The sequence below is a fragment of the Ceratotherium simum genome, chromosome 6, assembly GCF_057802395.1.
Source record: "Ceratotherium simum simum isolate JZ-2026a chromosome 6, ASM5780239v1, whole genome shotgun sequence".
In the NCBI taxonomy this organism is placed as follows: domain Eukaryota; kingdom Metazoa; phylum Chordata; class Mammalia; order Perissodactyla; family Rhinocerotidae; genus Ceratotherium; species Ceratotherium simum.
Genome location: NC_141905.1, coordinates 61,929,615 through 61,949,680, shown reverse-complemented (window position 1 = coordinate 61,949,680; position 20,066 = coordinate 61,929,615). Strand labels below are relative to the sequence as shown.

Below are 20,066 nucleotides of genomic sequence, written 5' to 3'. Positions count from 1 at the left end.
GGCATGCTGGGGAAAGGGTAAGACCAACCTCATGGCTCAGTATCCCAAAGAAAAAAGGTTTCTTTTCTTCAGGAAAACTTCTCATTACCACCTACCCCTTTGGCCCTAGTGTTGGGGTGGGTGTCACCTCTGGGGTATGGAGAGGGGACCAGGGAAGGGCTCTGGGTTGTCGGGGAGCTACGCTGCTATCCATCTGTGGTGACCTTTCTTCACCCTGCCCCAACACACACCCACTCTTCGCAATGCTACCACCCTTAATCTGGCTTTTCACCCACAATGTCTTAATATCCCGCGTTGTTTCCAAGGTTTCTGCATTTTAAAAACTTCTCCCTCACCGACCCCTATCTTAGGGAGTTCCTCTGGGCCACTTCTGCAAGCTAAGGTAGCACAGGGTCCCTTCCAGCCTAGTCTTCCTCTGAGTTTATGCAAACAGTTTGGGGAAGACGGGGTCAGGGCTCCATCTAAAGTCCACGCCTCCCTTTATGCAGAAGGCTTTATGTTGAAGGTCTGGAGGATAGAGAAGGGAATGTTGTCACCAGCACCCTTCCTGGGGACAGGAGCATACAGAGGTGAACAAGAGGGCAGTCCACCGATGGCGACTCAGAATGACTTTACTTAGGAGATAAGACCATGATGCAGGGGCAAGGAGTGCCCCAAGGGCCAGTTCTTACAGAGCCTGGATAGCTTCTAGAAGAGAAGAGGCTGCTCCTGCACCAGGAAGGCCCAAGCCTTGAAGACTCACAGGCTGACAGGAAGAGCCTCACCCACCCTCCACACCAGAGGTGCAGGCTCAGGGGTCCACTACTGGGTCTTGCAGTCCCCATCACTGCTGTGGACCGTCTTTACCTTCTTCAGCTCCTTCTGCAGTTCTGACTCGGCCGCCAGGACCTCCTTTGGCTTCAGGTACTGTGGATGGAGCCAGAAGAGGACATAATTCAGTCACATCCGCCCTATACACATGCACGTGTGCATGCACACACCACACTTGGGGCCCCTTCTTTTTTTTTTTTTTTTATAATTTTATTTATTTATTTTTTCCCCCAAAGCCCCAGTAGATAGTTGTATGTCATAGTTGCACATCCTTCTAGTTGCTATATGTGGGACGCGGCCTCAGCATGGCCGGAGAAGCGGTGCGTCGGTGCGCGCCCAGGATCTGAACCCCGGCCGCCAGCAGCAGAGCGCGCGCACTCAACCGCCAAGCCACAGGGCCAGTTGGGGCCCCTTCTGATCCCTTTATTCGAAGATGAGGAAATTGAGGCCTACAGGACTGAATGATTTGCTCAAGGTCACTTGGCTGGGTAGGAGCAGGCACTGGACCAAAACCCCAGGCCTGTGATTTCCACCCCTCCCCATCACCCTCTATCCTCTTCCAACTGTGATTTATAAGATCAGGCTCCTCCCTGAGCCCCTACCCTGCTCTCCTCATGCTCAAGTAGAGAAGCCTGTTCTCTAGCAAGCACAGCCTAGGGGTAGAGGCTGGAACTGGGGACTCCTATGGGATGGGAAGTGGGCAGGAAAAGAGGGAGCCTCTCCCTGACGCAGCAGCCAAGAAGTGTGGGTGAATCTTACGGAGATGATCAGGGTGCAGTTGGCATGAGCAAAGCTCAGCGAGGAATCATCCAGAGGTAGCTGGTATCTGTCTAGGTCAGGAATGGAGAACTTCTTGTAGTACCTGTGGGGACAAGAGGCCATGGGGATACCCAGCATGGTGACCCCAAGAGTTGGGCATCAGGCCCTCTGTTGCCAAGCTTCTACACAGTTCTCTAACACCTTCCACACAGCGAAAGAGGAAGAAGAGAAACCAGTTAAAACACCAGTATTTTAGAACTTAGTGGCTCTAGAAAGAAAAGGTGAAAGGCCTTATAGCCAGTCTAGCAGTAGAAGAGCAGGAATAGTCGTGATTCCTTGATTAGACGAGAATTAGAGTGACTCACACTTCAATTTCAGGACTCCCAAAGACATGGAGAAGAAGCCTCCTGGAATACACAACTCAGGCAAGCCCAATAAAATGGGACATGCGTGCTAATAAGGGACAGAATAAGGACATGTAGGGCTGTCCCCCAACGGGGAGTGACAGTTGCCATTTACATGGACTTCCACTGAAGGCCTCAGCTACATACGTTTTCCTCTTTTGGGATCTTTCAAGGCCTTGTTGGCCTGACTCTACTTGCAGGCCAGAGAGGGAAGTACATCCACAAGGAGAAATCTCCCTAAGAGGACAGACCATGTGACTCATCATGGAAGCTGGATCTCCCAGGCTCTGGACTACTTTGCTGGCCCCACTCTTCCATTTTCAGACACCACACACGCTCTCTATCATCCGCAGGTGCCAGTCCAGAGATTAATGATCCCTTTTAGTGAAAACAAAACAAAACAAAACAAAAAAACCCAGATAGCAACACCCAGCCCATAAGGTGTGTAACTAGATGTTGTTTTGCAGGAAATTTGACCTCGTTTACTGAAGAGGAAACTCGGGCTCAACGAGGTGAAATGTCTTGCCTGGTTTCACAGTCTCTCAGTGGAGTCAGGATTAAAGCTCCTTGCCCCTGGTGTGGTGCTTGTTACACCAGAGCACAAAGAATGGCCTCCTCATCTCTAGCAATAGGCCCGTTTGGCATTTTCCTTGGTGGAAGTGTAGCCTAGGCTCTGGCCAGTGGCATGGCATCACTGCTGCTGCAGAATTTGTGTGGGCTGGGGAGGGAAATGCTGCAGGTACAAACAAACTCAAGTGAGGGGCCTGGAGACGATGGGGCTTTTAATACTTCAGAGGGGCCTGGTCCTTGTGGTGACAGCTACCCCGAGTCCACTTCAAAAGCTCAGATGCCCCAGGGACTCAGAGAGTTGACATCAATGCAGCACTTCTACCCCGTTCTCCCTGCCCAAATCCCTCAGTTTAGTGGAGGCTCTCAGGGCCCCTCTCCTCCCAGGTTCCTCACTCCCCGCCAAGGTGCTGGGACCCATGGCCGGAAAAGAATGTTTACTTAAAGGCTGACAGTTCAAAAGGAGTGGGGGCTGGGGGATCCTAATGGCACCACAAGTTTGCTTTATTTTCCAAAGCTCTGCCCCAGGGAAAGGCGATCCATCTGCCTGCAAACTGGGGTGGAATGCCGGCCTCATCCTCTTCCTAGCCAGCCCAGCTGAGGGCTCTTCCTGGGGCCCTGGGTCTGGCCAGCAAAGGTGGCAGACACTGATAATAGGGGGGAGTCAAAGGTTAAACAGCAGAGATTAGATGAACACAAAGGCTTGTTAGGAAGTGTTAACATCTTCCCTGCAAATATACACAAGAAGCAGAACCGGGAGAAGCAGCTCAGGCACACGCAGCCCAGCAGAACTGATGGGGCCTGTGTGAGGCCTTGCCATGCAGAGCATGGGGACACCCTTTCTGCCTACCTGGCTTGTGTGCCGGGGGGGGACAGAGACATACCTGTACACCCTTAGGTGGGCACTGTCAAGCTACATTCCCCAGGCTGGGGCAATGTGACTGGAAAAGAATCCCAGGGCTTGGCCTCAACAGCAACAAGATCAAAAGGAACTTGAGGTGCATGGCTTGCCCCCCCTTCCCTGTCCTACTCCCACCACCTTTCATGAGGCTAGGGGAATGGAGGCAGAGTGGGTCTGCAGGCTCAGCTTTGTTTTGAGTCTATTCTAATGGATTTAGTTTATTGGTTGAGGTTTAACAGTTTTCCTCAGAGGCTCCTGACGGGCAGTGTTCAAGGGAATATGGGGCATCTGCTTTCTTTCCTCAGGAGCAGCCCACTCCCTTCTCACCTCCATTCCCTGGCCTTGGGTTTTCCCTGAGAGGAACCACACCTGACTTTCTTACCAGCACCCGGACCAGAGTGTGCTTCTGGAAAAGTCAGAATGCTCAGCTTCAGGCAGCCCTAGGTAGGCAGCAAACATTTAGGCATCAACTGTGTCCCAGGCCTTGAGCTGTGAGCTGGGAATTTAAGGATGAGGGAGAAACAAGGCCCTATCCCTGCCTGAGGAGACCTTGTTGTGTTTCTATTAAAAGCTAAGCCCTCATAGCGGGGTGGTTTCCAGGCTTTTCGCAGATGTGCAGCACTCCCCATTCCCATCCCCTTCACAGTTCTCAGTTTCAGCCAGACATGAAAGGTGACATTTATTAATGATTATTTTGTGCCAGCTTCTATTCTATACACATCGAATCCTCAAAACAACCCTCTCAGGTTGGTTACTTCTATTATCCTCTTTTACAGAAGAGGAAACTGAGGCACAGAAAAGTTGGGTATCTTGCCCAAGTCACAAAACTGGTAAATGGGAGATGCCCTTATTACAAGTGATAAGTCCCCAAAACTCCTGACCCCTCTATCTCTCCACATTCTCACCTCAAAGGACTACCTGGTCTAGGTTCCCTGCATCTGTCCAAAGATGGAGTAGATATGGGGAGTAGTCTCCTGGGATACAGCGACCCTGCAGGTCCCTCCCCTGGGCACTCTCTCTAACAAATAGTGGTCTTCCTTTCTGAATTTCCAAAGTGTTCAAAAGACATCCGTGGAAGCAAAGGCTCTCAGGAGGACTCCCGCACCTGCCCTGGCACCCTGCGCAGGTCACTTCCTTCTGGGCCTCAGTTTCTTCCTCCAAATTCCTTCCTCAAATAAAGGAGCTGCCCTAGATAAACTTTAAGTCACTGTCAAAGGGACGGGAACAGACCAACTCTGTACCTCTCTCCAGCTTGTGCCAAAAGGACAGCTCCTACATTTTGGCTATTTCAGAAATGACCTACTGCACCCCATCACTCTCTATTGTATCCCCTTCCCAATTCCCAGTCCTTTCCCAACCTCTTCTCCCTTGCAGTGAACTGAGAAAGGGCACAAGAGGCCAGGACTTCAGAGACTCTGGAGGAGAGGCTGAACGTACAAGCAGGGCCACTGTGGACAGTCATATGGACCATGCCCCACACACCTCCAGAAGGCGCCCTGCATACCTGCACACAGGCTCAGCTAGAGTGGTCCAGAGAAGCCTCTAGCCAGCCCAGCGCTTAGAAAATCAGTAGGCAAATCTTCCTTCTTTCTTAAACATCAAGGCGTCCCGCCTACAGTAGCCCCCTCCTAGAGAGTTACACTGCACACTCACATACTAAAGGCTCTCAGAAGCCCTACCAAGGAGAAATTTGTTTAATACAGAGTTTCCTAAACTTGTTTGACCACAGAATCCTTTTTCTAGTGGTTCCTATTAACACCTCCCACAGTGTTATTATCATCGATGTCCAATCAGCCCAGATCTCTCAGGTTCCAATTTCCAAAGAATTGCTGAGGACCCGCTTCAGGCCAGCTATTGTGCTGGGCGTATACAACTTAATCAAATTCCCCAATCAGTCTGTGAGGTAGGTATGAGTATTCTCCTGTGATAGATGAGGAAACCTTGCTCAGCCTTGCAAAATACTACAGTTAATGTGTGGCAGAGGCCAGATTTAAGCTGATATCTTCCCAACCCAGCACCCTGGCACATTCATTTACAGCTGCCAGCTTCTAGGCTAAGGCTAAGAACCTTCTTACGCTCTTACCAGGAACAGATGGTGCCACACTGGGATCCTGGAAAAGCTCTTTCTTTCTTCCCTTTTCATCCCTTACTAATACCTGAGTCAATTCCTTCAAGAAAAGTAGCCAACCCAGTTCTTCAGGGACAAGGCAGGTATAGACAAAAGAACTGTGACTATTATTAATAACCACATTCCAGAACATTAGAACCAGGGCAGGCATGGAACCTCCAGGTAAAGGAAGAGGTCAAATCAGAGGGAAATGCCACACTGTGGTGGAAACTGCAGATGCCCAGGTGTCTAGACCGTCACTAACTTTCCCTTTGGCAAGTCAGTTCATCATGCTGACTTTACAGATACACTTACATAATCCTTAATATACAACACAAGAATAAAAATAGGTACCTCACCCACCACTGCATGGTGTGAAGATCAGAAAACAGATTTTTAAAGTATCCTGAAAAAGTTAAACACTGCTCAAAGGAATAGCCATTGAGTTCTGTTTAATTAGTGGTAGTAAAGGTATAAGACCCATTACTACTCCAGGTAGAAGATGAAAAGGCCACTAGGCTCAGGAAAGAGGCGGTTAAGGGTTAAGGGTTAGTGGCCTCTCTCACTTACCTCCCAGCAGAGGGACCTGAGGAAGACTGGGCTGAGCCTGGCTGGGCCTGAACAAGAGGCTCAGTGTGGGCTCCAAAGTGGGCACTCACATACTCCTCTCCCTTCTGTGCGAATCCAACCCCTGCCCCGTCCCGGGGCACTACTCCCATTCCACCTGGCCTCACCCATCAGTTCAAAAATATCTCCACCTTGCCTTGGGTGCTGGAGTGGGCCTCTAGCCATGGAGCTCCTGGCCAACAGCGCCACCTACGGCTGGATATGTGCAGGAGATGGGACCCAGAGGATCTGCCTGCAGATGATTTTGGTGAGCTAGCTAGCCTCTCTTCTCTCAATCCCTGGTAATCACATTTCTGCCTGATATCTGTATTCGACAGTGACCTCTGGGGGACAAAAGGGAGGCAGCAGCCAGCTCCACAAACTGCTGGGCTGCAGATTCAAGTGCTATCAGAAGCACTTTTGTTCCCAGTTTGGACCCAGGGCCTCTTACGCCAGGGAATGCTTGCTGAAGCATGGAGTTTGTTTTCCTAAAGGCAATTTCTCTGTTGTCTGAAATTGCTAAATTCCACTTTAGGTGCTGACTCTTGTTAATGATGAAAACAGTAACGGAAATAAACTGCTTTTTATCTGAGGGCTTCAAAGTGCTTTATAAATGCAAACTCTTATTGTTATGACTTTATATTTATAGACAAGGCCCACTGCAGGGGCTACTGGCTGCATGTACAGCAATAATCCCAAAATTAATTCATCTATCTCCACCCCTTCCCCATCCCCTTAACCCTGCCAAAGTAACAGGGTGTGGGGCTCATAAGAGGAGGGTGGAACCCAAGGCTGCAGTGGGGAAGCCTAGGAGCCACGCTGCTTCCTGTGGGCCTCTTGAACCTGAAGGAGATGGGAGGGGAGGCTGGCACCACACCATCTGAGAAGATGGACAAAGAGCTGGGTCCCCCTTACTGCATGTAAACCAGTGGATGGGTGGGGTCACTTCTGGCCTAAGCTTAGCACCCCATGAGGCATGTTGGGTGGCTTCACAGTTTATGGACCAGTAACTCATAAAACTTCCATCTCAATGCCCTAAAACTATTTTAAGGGAGTTGGTCCTATATTGCAATGTGGCCCAGGTCAAGTCCAGTTCATTACAGGGCTCTTCTCTTCTCCTGTGATCAGAGCTCCAGAAACCCAAATAGGACCAACGCATTTCTAAGATAGGTCAGCCCAGAAGCCCCACCAAGATCAAATCTCTACCCTAGCCACCTTCTGTCCCCTCAACCCCATATTTTGCCTCCCTCTAGCAGACCACAAGGAGAGGAGTAAAGGGAAGTTGAGTATTCCTTTTGAAACATAGTGCAAAAGACTTGCAAGAGGCCGAAGCAAACTGCCCACTGTCCCTCAGTCCAGGGAGGGATCAGGTTTGCTGCCCCTAGACCAGTACTTTAAAGTCCTGTAACTGTTAATGGCCAGGTGATTCCCTCATCCCTTCATTCATTCAACAAATATTTACTGAACCCCAGTATGTGCCAGGTACTGGACTAAATGCTCATTGTTCCAATTTCCCTGCCCTGATGGAGCAGATTACATTATTCAAGCTGGTTCTGCAGAGAGGAAGCCCTTCAGCTCTCAGTGCCTAACTGGGGCTTTAGCACAGCCCTCCTCCCTTCCTCAGAGCTGGAGGGGGAGGCTTCTCTGCCCTCTGGGGTAGAGAGCAGTCTGAGCCCTAACCCCAGGTCAAACCATCCCTGATCCTGCTCCTACACAGGCAGGCAGGTGCCCATCACACACTTACTTTTTGTTGGTTGTTCTGACAATGACACAGCGCTCCTTCTGGTCCACACAGACACTATAAACATCCTTAGGGTAGGGGAGATTTCGAATCCGCCACTGGAAACTCATCTTGGTATCCTTGCGCATGAAGATGGGCTGCAGAAAGCAAATCCAACTCAAGAACTGTTCTTGGAGAAAGGAAGGAAGGAAGGAAGGGATGGCTTCCCCCTCTGCAAAGCTCTACTGGAGGGCACAGTGGGAGACTCGCAGCTCTCCACAGTTCCCCTCTGATGCTGCTATTGCTGTGACATTCCAGGCCTGGAGCCTTCGCCCTGGGATGAACAAGCCAAAACCCTTTGGGTATTCACTCAAGCAAACATTTCTAGAGCACTGTGTCCGGTGGGCACACTGGAGATGAGGAGGTGAACATGACACAGTGCCTGCCTGCGAGGGCCAGCAGCCCTCTCCCACCCCAGCCTCCCCAAGACACCTCACAGATAGACATACATTGGCATTGCTTTCCTTGATGAGTTCAGGCCCCAGGCTCCCTGCTCCTGGGAGTGCTGGCTCTCCCACCTCAATCTGCCACTGGCCCAAGGCTCCAAGGGCACTTTTCACACGCCACTTTCTCACTGGGGAGGAAAGGAAGCAATGGGATTATGAGGAAGAAAGAGGCTCTTCTCTTTTCTGCTGAATCATTGACATCACATTAGGTAAATGGAACAGGATAAAAGTGGGAGCTACAGGCCTTCATACTGGCTTTGTCCATCTGAGCAGGGACCTCACAGCCTTGGAAATCTCAGCAGAGCATTTCAATATTAGACAACTTGTAAAGCCCATATCATGGGTGCCTAGACAAAAAGAATTGGAATAAAACTCTGAGAGGAGCCAAGTAGAAGTAAGAAACCCCCAGGTGTGACTTCAAGCAAGGGGAAGATGCAGGGGTTAGGAAAAGGGTAGTTACTGGTAACAGGGAAAATTTGGATCCCCAAAAGTGTGAGTTGACATGCATTTTTTCCCTCTAAAAATGTGCAAAGGAAAAATGAAGTAAGAGGGTGAAAGCTGATAGGCAGATTTGTCTCAAGATTCAGGAAGTCCAAATATAAAAATTCACTCATTTCAGGTATACCTGGCTTAAAACAACAGCCCCAGAGTTGTATTTAAACAAAATTTTAGGCACACACCATATTTTATTTATTTATTTATTTATTATTTTTTTTGTGAGGAAGATCAGCCCTGAGCTAACATCCATGCTAATCCTCCTCTTTTTGCTAAGGAAGACCGGCTCTGAGCTAACATCTATTGCCAATCCTCCTCCTTTTTTGTTCCCCAAAGCCCCAGTAGATAGTTGCATGTCACAGTTGCACATCCTTCTAGTTGCTGTATGTGGGACACGGCCTCAGCATGGTCGGAGAAGCGGTGCGTCGGTGCATGCCCGGGATCGAACCCGGGCTGCCAGTAGCAGAGCGCGCGCACTTAACCGCTAAGCCACAGGGCCAGCCCACACACCATATTTTAAATGCTTTTTTTTTTTTTAAAGATTTTATTTATTTATTTATTTTCCCCCCAAAGCCCCAGTAGATAGTTGTATGTCATAGCCGCACATCCTTCCAGTGGCTGTATGTGGGACACGGCCTCAGCACGGCTGGAGAAGCGGTGCGTCGCCACGCGCCTGGGATCCGAACCCGGGCCGCCAGCAGCGGAGCGTGTGCACCCAACCGCCAAGCCACGGGGCCGGCCCTAAATGCTTTATTTATAGACGATCTAATGCGAATTTTTTGTAGTGGAATCATCCTTTTATAATGCAAATAATCATCTCTATTTTACCTTTACAACCCAGATATTTGCATAAGACTTTTTTTTAAGTAAGGCACATACATTATGGAAATTATAAGTGAAAAAACTAGTTCAACGGACATTACCTGGAAACCCCTGGCTGGGATTTTCAGGAAGCCCAATCAACCACATCACAGTGACTGCTATCACCAGAGTGGCATCCCGTCACTGCAGGGGGCCTTCCGGAGCAGTAACCTTTCTGTTCCATTCCCTTCCTGCTGCACTGGGTGTCCTCTAGCCTGGGCAGCCAGGTGCTGCTAGAGGCCGGCAGCCTTCCTGAAGCTGCTGTAAGGAGCTAAACAACTCAAACAGTGCCTGGTCTTCTCAGCTGTGGTTGTTCCCATGTGCTCCTTTTTCTGGGCTGGGGGAGGAGAGCTGCAGCCTGATTTTCAGGGTTTCAGATGGGTTTCTGTGAGACTTTTTGAGCAGTTGTGCCAAACCCAAACACCCTCACTGCTCTAAGTAAGGCACGCAAGCTGCACACAAAAGTGTGCTGTAAAATTAGAATTTTCCCTTGAATATGTGCTTTTATAAGGTCTGCTGCATTCTGCAGTGTGATTTTATTACATTTTAGGGCCAAAAATTCTCCCTAGAAACACATTTCCAAGTTTATAATGAAAATTAATAAGGAAGAGTAAAACTTGGAAATATGCTTTACAGCCAACTTTTTTCCCCACAAATACTTGTACTTTCTTACGTGAATGGACTGTGACTGGGAGTATATCCAAATCTATTCATGTAATACCTTGCTTACCTGGAAGCCAGCCTTCTGGGGGCCTCTGTCATAGTCGCAAACTTGGAAGTGACAAATGCCTCCAAGAAGCAGCTTATTGCGACAAGACCCATGTACCTCATTCTAATACTACAGGAAAGATTACTCCCAGATTCTCCCTCAGACTATACATAAAATGCTAGGTGTGGAATAAGGCAGGAAATTAATTTTTTTCCCCGGCATATTGACAACAGCATGAGGGGAAAGCTCACAATGGAGGGCAGCATCAGAACTACAAAGCACGTGGGATCATTGAGTGTGAGGGCAAATAAGCACCCTTAGACCCTGCGGGCTCGCTATATAATAGATCATGGTCATCACAGATTTTAAAGGTGGAGGTTCCTTTAGAAAGTGTCTAGTCTAGTGCCCGTATTTTTCAAATGAGACACAGCAATTCTTCCCTGCCTTTTTTTTTTTTTTTTTTTTTGAGGAAGATCAGCCCTGAGCTAACATCCGTGCTAATCCTGCTGTTTTTGCTGAGGAAGACCGGCTCTGAGCTAACATCTATTGCCAATCCTCCTCCTTTTTTTTTCCCCAAAGACCCAGTAGATAGTTGTATGTCATAGTTGCACATCCTTCTAGTTGCTGTATGTGGGACGCGGCCTCAGCACGGCCAGAGAAGCGGTGCGTTGGTGCGCGCCCGGGATCCGAACCAGGGCCGCCAGTAGTGGAGCGCACGCACTTAACCGCTAAGCCACGGGACCGGCCCCCTGCCTACTCTCTTTCAACTCTTGCCACCACTCTCCAGGGGACAGGGTATGAAGAATTACCAAGGCTCAGAGAGAGAAACTAACTTGCAAAAGCCACAACTAAAATTCAGCTTTCCTAACTTTAAGATCAGAATTTGAATCATTAATAAAAGGCTAAATTGTATTCCATAAATCTTCAATAAGCACACACGATATTTAGGGAGGTTTCTTTTCCTTTTTTTTTTTTTCAAGTAGCTCTACTTCTTTGCTATATTTTAGCCTTTAGAGGCAAAGCTTTGATTATCTGAAAATGTAATTTATGAGGAATACCTAACTATCTGGGCTGGATAAGTGAGGTGCTCCTGTAATCATGGGCCTTGTTACATCGTGTGTCCTAAAGCACGATACTAGTGTGGCCAGGAGAGGCAAGTCCAACTCCATGATTTTCTGTCCACTCTTTTACTCCAAGGGATGTTGGGTTTTGCACAGAAACCTTCCCAAAGAGCATGCTAAGGAGGAGGAAAGTCAGCTACTGGTTTCCTTACTGCTGACCTTAAAAGCCACTCAGGTCACAGGAACTTGGCACCCCTGGCTATTTCACCGTTTTTGTTTTTTTGTTTTTAACACCTTGGGATAAAATTCTCTGTCAGAATGCAAAAGAAAGTTTCCCTACTCATTCCCTTATGAGATAAGATCCAATAAATGATTTTGGTGAAGTCCTTGTTATTTTCCCCATGTACCTGGGCATGAATGCACACATGCAAATACACACTTTATCTTTTTTGTCTTGTCTTTGTTCCTGAACTCAAGGACAGCTCCTGCGGCAACAGAAGACTGTTTCCACCTGCTGTCACTCTGATTTGATTATATGTTAAACCCAAACTGGTGTGTGCAAGGCAGCTCCCTGGGATGCTGTCATATCTTCCCAGCTGAGCCAGGGCCAGTCCTTGGAAAGGAGACTTTCAATGACCCTGTAAAGGGTCTGATGAGGAATATATGAAGGAGGCAGTGCCTGGGGGCTTTTTCCTAAGTCAGCAGGAAGCAGGCTGATGTCGCAGACTGCTGAAAAGAGGCCTCGTCTTTCAGGTGGGCTGGAAAGTGGGGGTCCTAAAGGCCTCTTTCCCCAAAGCTCCAAGCCCTGGCCCAATTCCAACGTGGATAATTACATTCCCCTTTCCTAAATACTCCCTGCAGCTTAAACTGGATGCAGGATTCTTCTTTTCTGCCCTAAAACACTGCAACATTGCTATGTGGCTATTAAACAGCTGCCATGTCCCATCCCTGAGGAGGCTGAAGGGAATCGAGTGGGTCATTTATAAAGCCGGTGAAGTGCTTGGGGATGAAAGTGCTCAATATCCTCCAAATGCAGCCTGGGGTGGATAGGCTGGCGGTCAAATACCAAAGCAGATTAAGCCGGTAATCCGAATGTAATCGCTGGGGGATGGCCTGCCCTTCAGCCTCTGCCCCGCTGGACATGCTGTGTTCTTCTGGGGCTGGTTTGATGTTCCGATCATTGTTATGGGGCCCTTCAGTTTTTTCCTCTATGAATACATACAGCATTCATTGTGGGGGGTGGGAATGAATAGCATTGAGGGGGAGAAAAAAAATATGACACTACTATGCTTATTAACACCTACTGAAAGAACTCTGTCCTAGACAGATGTACTATTGGCAATTCTTCCTCTGTAAATTACTTTCTGGGTTTTTCTTCCTCTGTAAATTACTTTCTGGGTTTTTCTAACAGAAAACCAGGTTGGCCAATTATCAAATTTGTATAATTAGCTGGAAAAATGGAAACTATTCCCATTTACAGCCACAAAAACCCTGCATATTTTACTTCATAGAATGTACCAGCAAAAGTCAGCTCAGGCCTTGGGATTATTTATACTTAAAAAATAATGAACAGTATTTTGCAAGGGCAGCTGGCGGGGGTCGGGTGGGGTGGTTGGAGATGGGTAAGAAAAGGATCAGCTATTCAAAGGGCTCCGTGGTTCAAGTGGGGTGTTCCTCTCTGTCCTGCTCCCACCAGCCCCTCCCTACTCAGGTCATTCTGGGGAGAGCAAAATTTAGTAAGAAGAAAAGAAAGCAGGATTAAATATTCTCAACTCCCAACAGTATGTTGTTGTGGACTAAAGCATGGGCTCTGAATCAGACAGACCTAGGCTTAAATCCTACCTTAGAAACTAACCAGCTACATGATTCTGAGCAAAGTGCTTAACCTCTTGGATCTAAAGTTTTTTTCTACTATAAAATGGGAACAACAGTACCCGCCTCATCAGGCTGTAATGAGGATGGTTCAATAAGATAATTCACATAAAGCACTTGGCATAGTGCCCAATAAAAGTTACAGTAATAATATTAACACCGTTGTGCACTGCATATCAACATTTCGGTCAACGGACCGCAGGTACAACGGTGGTCCCATAAGATTAGTACCATATAGCCTAGGTGTGTAGTAGGCTATGCCACCTAGGTTTGTGTAAGTACCCTCTAGGATGTTCGAACAATGACAAAATCGCCCAGTGACGCATTTCTCAGAACGTATCCAGTTGTTAAGCGAAACATGACTGTATTAGGTAAACTTTAGCCAAACAATGTTCTCCTATGAACCTCCATTTCTGCTTTTAAGAAAAAGGAGTTTGGAGGCCACTGTCTATTCCCCATCTGCCAAGAGAAGTGACAGGTTAATGTAGGATGCTACCAATGAAGGAACCTGGACTTGTTTTTCATTTTAATTTCATGTCCAAGCACAACTGAGTCTTGGGTTTTATTTGTTTTTTTTTTTTTACAGCCACAGCAGCTATAGCTGTTTTATTTGCCCTGTGTGGAGAAGAGAGGTGACACTGGGGGCCAGGGGAGAGGAGCTGCGGCGGCTAGTCTCTGGCCTAGTGATGGTAGTAGTTAGCCCGCGTGACCTCTGCTTTCATAAGCTGGCCCCTGTTAGGCATTCCAAGACTGTCACCCCCTGGTAGCGCTATAAATTACAATGAATTGTGAGGATATTACTACTGTATTGGTTTACACCAAATCAGTGTCATATGCTAAACACATCAAGATTTTTAATAGCACCAGACTAAACCAATTGGGACTGGAGCCCAAGCAGCTCATAATAAGGAGGGATCAACACTTCACTCTGCAACTGAACATGCGCAGGACACACATTTTAAGACTGGAGACTAAGAGAATACAAACCAGTGTAATCCGTGTTGTCGGCTCCAGACATTTATGAGCTGTCAGAAAAAAGGAAAAAGAAATTCCCTCACCAATACTACCTGTCGATCAGGCCCAGGAAGAAATTAAAGTCAAGAATAATGACAAGAAAATAACCCAGCCCATCATTCATCATTGGTCTTAGCATTTCAGGTGGAACTTAATAAAGAGACGAACTCCCACCGCTGACAGCCTCAGGCCCTGGGTCAAAGAACCAGCCACCTAGCTCAAGGAAGTCAGTTAGTGCTGATGTGCATACCTGGGAACAGAGAATGGACAAATCAAATAATTCTCAGGAATCTGAGCCCCTATTCATGAGCCTATTCTTAGAGGAAAAGAGCTGCAGGAATGAAAATGACAAATGCTACAAAATCACCATTTCTACCCCCTACCCTCTTTGATTCAAACATTCTCCAAGATAAAGGTCATATTTAATAGTGCCACCTCTGAGAACAGGTCAGAAGCTGCTGCCTCTGATGCTTGCTCCTGGTGTGACTTCAGAAAACAAAACAAAAACAAGGAAAATTTGCAGTGAAAGCCTGCTCTTACCTCCAGTCAGCCTACAAGGCTCACTTCCAATTCCACTTTCTCTGTAAAGTGTTTTCCCAGTGGTTTCTCTACATCCCCATTCCCATCTGGTTTCTCTACATCCCCATTCCCACCTTAGAAGAATTACTCACTCTCTCATTTGTCTGGAGGTGGCGTGGGGTTTACTGGTCAAAAGATTCCCACTCCATCTCTGGTGTCCAGCCCTGACCCCAGATTATTCTCAGGAACAATCTCGCCTTGAGGGCCTCCGTCTCCCCATTTGGTGCAGGGCTCCTCCCTCGAGCCTCAGGCTGGGAGTGTTCACCTGTGCTTAGGTCATCCCAAGTGTTCCTAAGGCTCCACTGAGAGCCCCTGTCACTTACCAAGTAGTTCACTCGTCTTCTCATCATATTCTTCAGCCATTTCCTTCCCATCTGGGAACAAATAGTGCACCTTCCTTCTCCCTACGCACAAAGAGAGAGTGCCTTACCCCCAAGCCTCCTCTTGCCTTGCCCCTTGCAGATCAAGGGGTCTACCTGGGAAACACCGACAGCCTTGGGGGTATTGAGACACCCTCCCAGAGCCTCCCATGAACTCCTTGCCAACCATCACCCACCATTACTTTAAGATGTGTCCCGGGACTCACTTCCTTTCTGAAGCTTTCTCTGAACATGTCTTTGCTCTGCTGCTTCCTCTACCAGCAATAGCTCCATACTTCTTCCCATCTTTTGAAGAAATCCCCACTCTTCAAAATCAAGCTCAAATGTCACTTCCACTGGGAAATCTTCCTAAACTATCACTCCCAGCCACATTGGCAAAACTCATCTCTTCCCTGTTTGTGCCTCCCTAGTGCTTTATTCATATTCATAATGGAGCATTTACCACATAGTGTAATACTCTTAAAAGCATCTTTCTCCCCAGTTCCTAAAACCAAGCCTATGTGCTCAGAATATTGAAAAGGATATTGACCAAGCACTCCCTTTAGCCATGCCATTGCTCTGCCTTCTTTTGCACATCTCTAGGCCATTCCTATCACACAGCCAAACGATGTTAGTCCCCATGTGTCTTCCTCATGGCATTTACCTTGGTTATGATTTTACATCTATTTGTGTGATTCTTTGATTATTGCCTGTCTCTTCTACTAGACAGGAGAGGTTTTATCCCCCCTGCCTATGGTTTCCCTAACACCAAGCATAGTACCTGGCATATATTATGCGCTCAACTAAATATTGATTGAAAGAATAGATGAACACTGATTCATCTTTCATTGAAAAAAATGGAATAACCCAAGGGAGTCTCCTAGCCCAACTCTTTCACCTATCTAGTATAATCATAAGCATTTTCTTAAAAGTGGCTATGTAATTTCCCCTATTTTTACAGATAGGTAAGTAGATATAGGTAGTTCCTGAGTGAGACTAATAACAGAGGACTAATGCCCAGTAGACGGTTTCCCAAAGTATGCTTGATGAATAAGAGCCCCAAGGCCCCTAACCAGCTGAAGGTGCCACTAGCTAAAACCTGCAACTGTATCTGATCTACCAAGCCTTTTTCCTGTCCAATTCACTTCCCTGGGACACAGTTCCCTTGAGTAGTTCCTAATTTGCATTCTAGGGAAACTTCTCCAAATTTGCAGGGCCCCTCGGTACACCCCTAGGTCACACCACCCTTAATCATTTGGATGGCTCATAGAGCTGGAAGGGGTTTTCTTGTCAGGAGTGGGGTACAAGGTGCTGCCTGCAAGTAGCTGAGGGTGTATGGCCTGACCCTCTTCTCCCCCTGCAGTCCAGTCTTGAGTCTAGGAAGGATGCAGTGCTTACTACTGGCCAGGCACTTTACATGTTTTATGGCATTTAATTCTCACAATAATCCTATGTGCCCGCATTACCTGTATTTCACAAATGAGAAAAATTGAGGCTTAAAGGTCATGCAACTTGTCCAAAGTCATAAAGCTAGGAAATGACAGACCCAGGCTTAAACTCACTTGAGGCCAAAGTCCATGCTCTAATAACCATACTAGGATAATTTGTATGGCTTTAAATATTTGTAAGGTTGAATATTGTTCCAAGGGTTTATTGGTCATGTTTCTAGTGAATTATCCATTTAGGCCTTAGCTTATTTTATTTGGGTGTTCATCTTTTTCTTACTAATCTGATTGAGCTTTGTATATATTAACCATGTGTCATATATGTTGCAAATACTCTCAGTTTCAATTGCCTTATAACTTTGTTTAAAGTGGGTTTTCCCAAACAAGTGTTTAATTTTTATCTAGTCAACTATTTTTTCTTTTGTGGTTACCACCCAGAAGTTATGCTTACAATATCCTCCTTTACCCAAAGATTATATAATATTTATTTATATTTTATTCTATACATATTTATTCTATATGTATATATGTATGCAGATATAAAAAATTTTAAGTATATTAGTATGATATTTTGGTAAAAGAAAAAATATATATGTGTGAGTGCATATGCATGGAAAAAAATATAGAAGTTTATGTATGAAAATGTAAATTATGATTACCTCTGGAAAGCAGGATTATGGGTGACTTGTTTATTTTTAATATTTCCACAATGAATACAAATTTTTCTGAAAAAAATTTAAAGCGTATCAGGTTCTCAACATTGTTTTGTGATGCTATTAACAAAAAAAATTTAACAAAATCCTGGCTGATGAAATATTTGTTTGAACATTGTCCTGTGACCAACGGAAGTGAAAGCAGAGACTAGAACAGATATTTGTACACCCACGTCCATAGCAGTATTAGTCACAACAGCCAAAAAAGTGAAAGCAACCCAAGAGTCCATCAACAGATGAATGGATAAACAAAATGTGGTATATACATACAATGGAATATTATTCAGCCTTAAAAAAGGAAGGAAATTTTGACACTTGACAACATGGATGAGCCTGGAGGAGATTATCCTAAGTGAAATAAGCCAGTCACAAAAGAACAAACATTGTATGACTCCACTTATATGAGGCTCCTACAGTAATCAAATTCATAAAGACAAAGTAGAATGGTGGTTACCAGGGGCTGGGGATAGGGGGAGTGGGGAGTTAGTGTTTACTAATATTGAAGTAGATGAAAAGTTCTGGAAATGGATGGTGGTGATGGTTGCACAACAATGTGAATGTACTTAATGCCACAGATGTACACTTAAAAATGGCTAAAGGGGTTAGTGCTACGTTATGTATTTTTTACAATAAAAACAAAAACCACTGTCCTGAGACAATATCCAAAATCTAGCTTGGCATAGGAGAGCTATCACAAAATGCCCCAATTTATCTGCAATCTCTCTTCATTTTCCACCATTTCCCCTCATTACTCCTTGAGAAAAGAGACCTGTTATTCATCCTTGCATCCTAGCACCTGGCACTTGACATGGTGTGAGGGATTGTTATGACTGACGGGGTGAATGCTTCAGCCTCACTAAATATTTTGTTACTCCCCTAGTAATCAGCATATATTTTCACACCTCCATGCCTTTACACGTGAGCCATTCTTCCTGGAACAGCCATGCCCTCTTCTCTACTTAGCAAACACCTATTAATTCTTTAGGATCCATAAACATCACCTCTTCCCTCAGGTCTTCCTTCAAAGAGATGACTTCCACCTTCCTGCTCTCATAGCATTTTATAGAAGATTCCAGTCTCTATTTAACACATACTATTATTTATTTACATGTCTTTTTCCTGACCACTCTGTGAACTCTTGGGACAACATGTCTTTTTTTTTTTTGTGAGGAAGATCAGCCCTGAGCTAACATCCATGCTAATCCTCCTCTTTTTGCTGAGGAAGACTGGCCCTGAGCTAACATCTACTGCCGATCCTCCTCCTTTTTTTTTTTTTCCCCCCCAAAGCCCCAGTAGATAGTTGTATGTCATAGTTGCACATCCTTCTAGTTGCTATATGTGGGACGCGGCCTCAGCATGGCTGGAGAAGCAGTGTGTCGGTGCGCGCCCAGGATCTGAACCCGGGCCGCCAGTAGCAGAGCGTGCACACTTAACTGCTAAGCCATGGGGCCGGCCCCAACATGTCTTTTTCTGTCTACTCTAGTACACAGCTTGGCACGTAGTAAAAGCCTCCCTAAATACTGCATAAATGAATAAGTGAATGAGCAGCTGATTTCAATTTCCACGCTTCCCTGATTGGCCTCTGCGTATGGATGTGAATCCCTAGCTGGTATCCTGAAAGCTAAAGGAATTCAGACCTAATTCATTCTGGCTGCCAAGTGGGTCCAGGAAGCGACCCTGACGCACAGGGAGCCTCATACAGTCCAATCCTAGGGTGAGAGAAAGTCAAGACGCTATACTCCCATGCCCACCTCTTCCAGGCACAGCCCTGGGCCCTTGCTCTGTCTCCCCTAAAGACCCAGGCAACATTTACAGGTTCACTTACAAACATAACACCACAGCTGGAAAGGACCTCAGAGATAACAGAGGTAGCCCATCCATCTCATTTTACAGATGAGGAAAGTGAAGTCCAAACAAGTCAAGGGCCAGACTGGGAGCCCACGGTGAATTAATGACAGAGTCACAATTCTGTCACAGTTCTAAAGCCCAGGTTTCCCGCCCCTCCATGACACCAGGCTGCCTTCAGCAATAGAACCCCTAGATGGAGGTTCATGGGATCCCAGGTACAAATCCAGTTGTACCACTGACTGGTTGGAGCAGCTGAGGCTGGTCTAAAATATTCTTGAATTTCCGTTTCCTCTTCTATAAAATGGGGTGGATATTAACAGCCTCTCGGGACAGCGATGAGGAGCAAATAACATATTGAATACGAAGGGAATTCTTATTTATTAAGTAACAGAACTCAGAGCGGAGTGGGGCGGTGTAGAGGAAACCAGGGGGTGTCCAGAGACGCGTGTTCCAGTCACATCATCTCTCTGGGCCTCAGTTTCCTCATCTGCAAATGCAGGACCTGGCCTGGCTGGCGGCCGCGACCCTTCCAGCTCTGCCGTCCCAGGCTGAGGCCCTTTCTTGGAGGCACCACCGCGGAAGGCAGGACTCTGGGGGAACGGACGAGGGGACTCGCGGGGGGCCTCGAGTTACCGTCCTGCAGTAGCGCCGTCTTCTCAGCCGCCCGCAGACTCTCCAACCAGCCTGTCACCGCCATTTTCCCTCCGCCCAGTCTCGCGCCCGGACGCTG

At 46.8% G+C, this 20,066-nt stretch overlaps 1 protein-coding gene across 3 annotated transcripts; it reads right to left on the bottom strand.

The window, feature by feature from the left end:
• Nucleotides 1-593: 593 nt before the first annotated feature.
• On the bottom strand, nt 594-20,052 carry DPCD (deleted in primary ciliary dyskinesia homolog (mouse)). 3 transcript variants are annotated; one of them, XM_087432481.1, is made up of 7 exons: nt 19,970-20,052; nt 17,435-17,500; nt 15,295-15,375; nt 8,384-8,508; nt 7,899-8,032; nt 1,570-1,672; nt 594-906 (listed from the first exon to the last, which is right to left on the bottom strand). In XM_087432481.1, the coding sequence occupies exons 1-7, from the start codon at nt 20,031-20,033 to the stop codon at nt 802-804; spliced, it is 678 nt and encodes a 225-aa protein (XP_087288607.1). In that variant the 5' UTR covers nt 20,034-20,052; the 3' UTR covers nt 594-801. The 3 variants fall into 3 exon arrangements, with proteins under 3 accessions (XP_087288607.1, XP_004428030.1, XP_087288608.1); XM_004427973.3 differs by lacking the exon at nt 17,435-17,500; XM_087432482.1 differs by lacking the exons at nt 15,295-15,375; nt 17,435-17,500.
• Between the last annotated feature and the right edge of the window lie 14 nt (nt 20,053-20,066).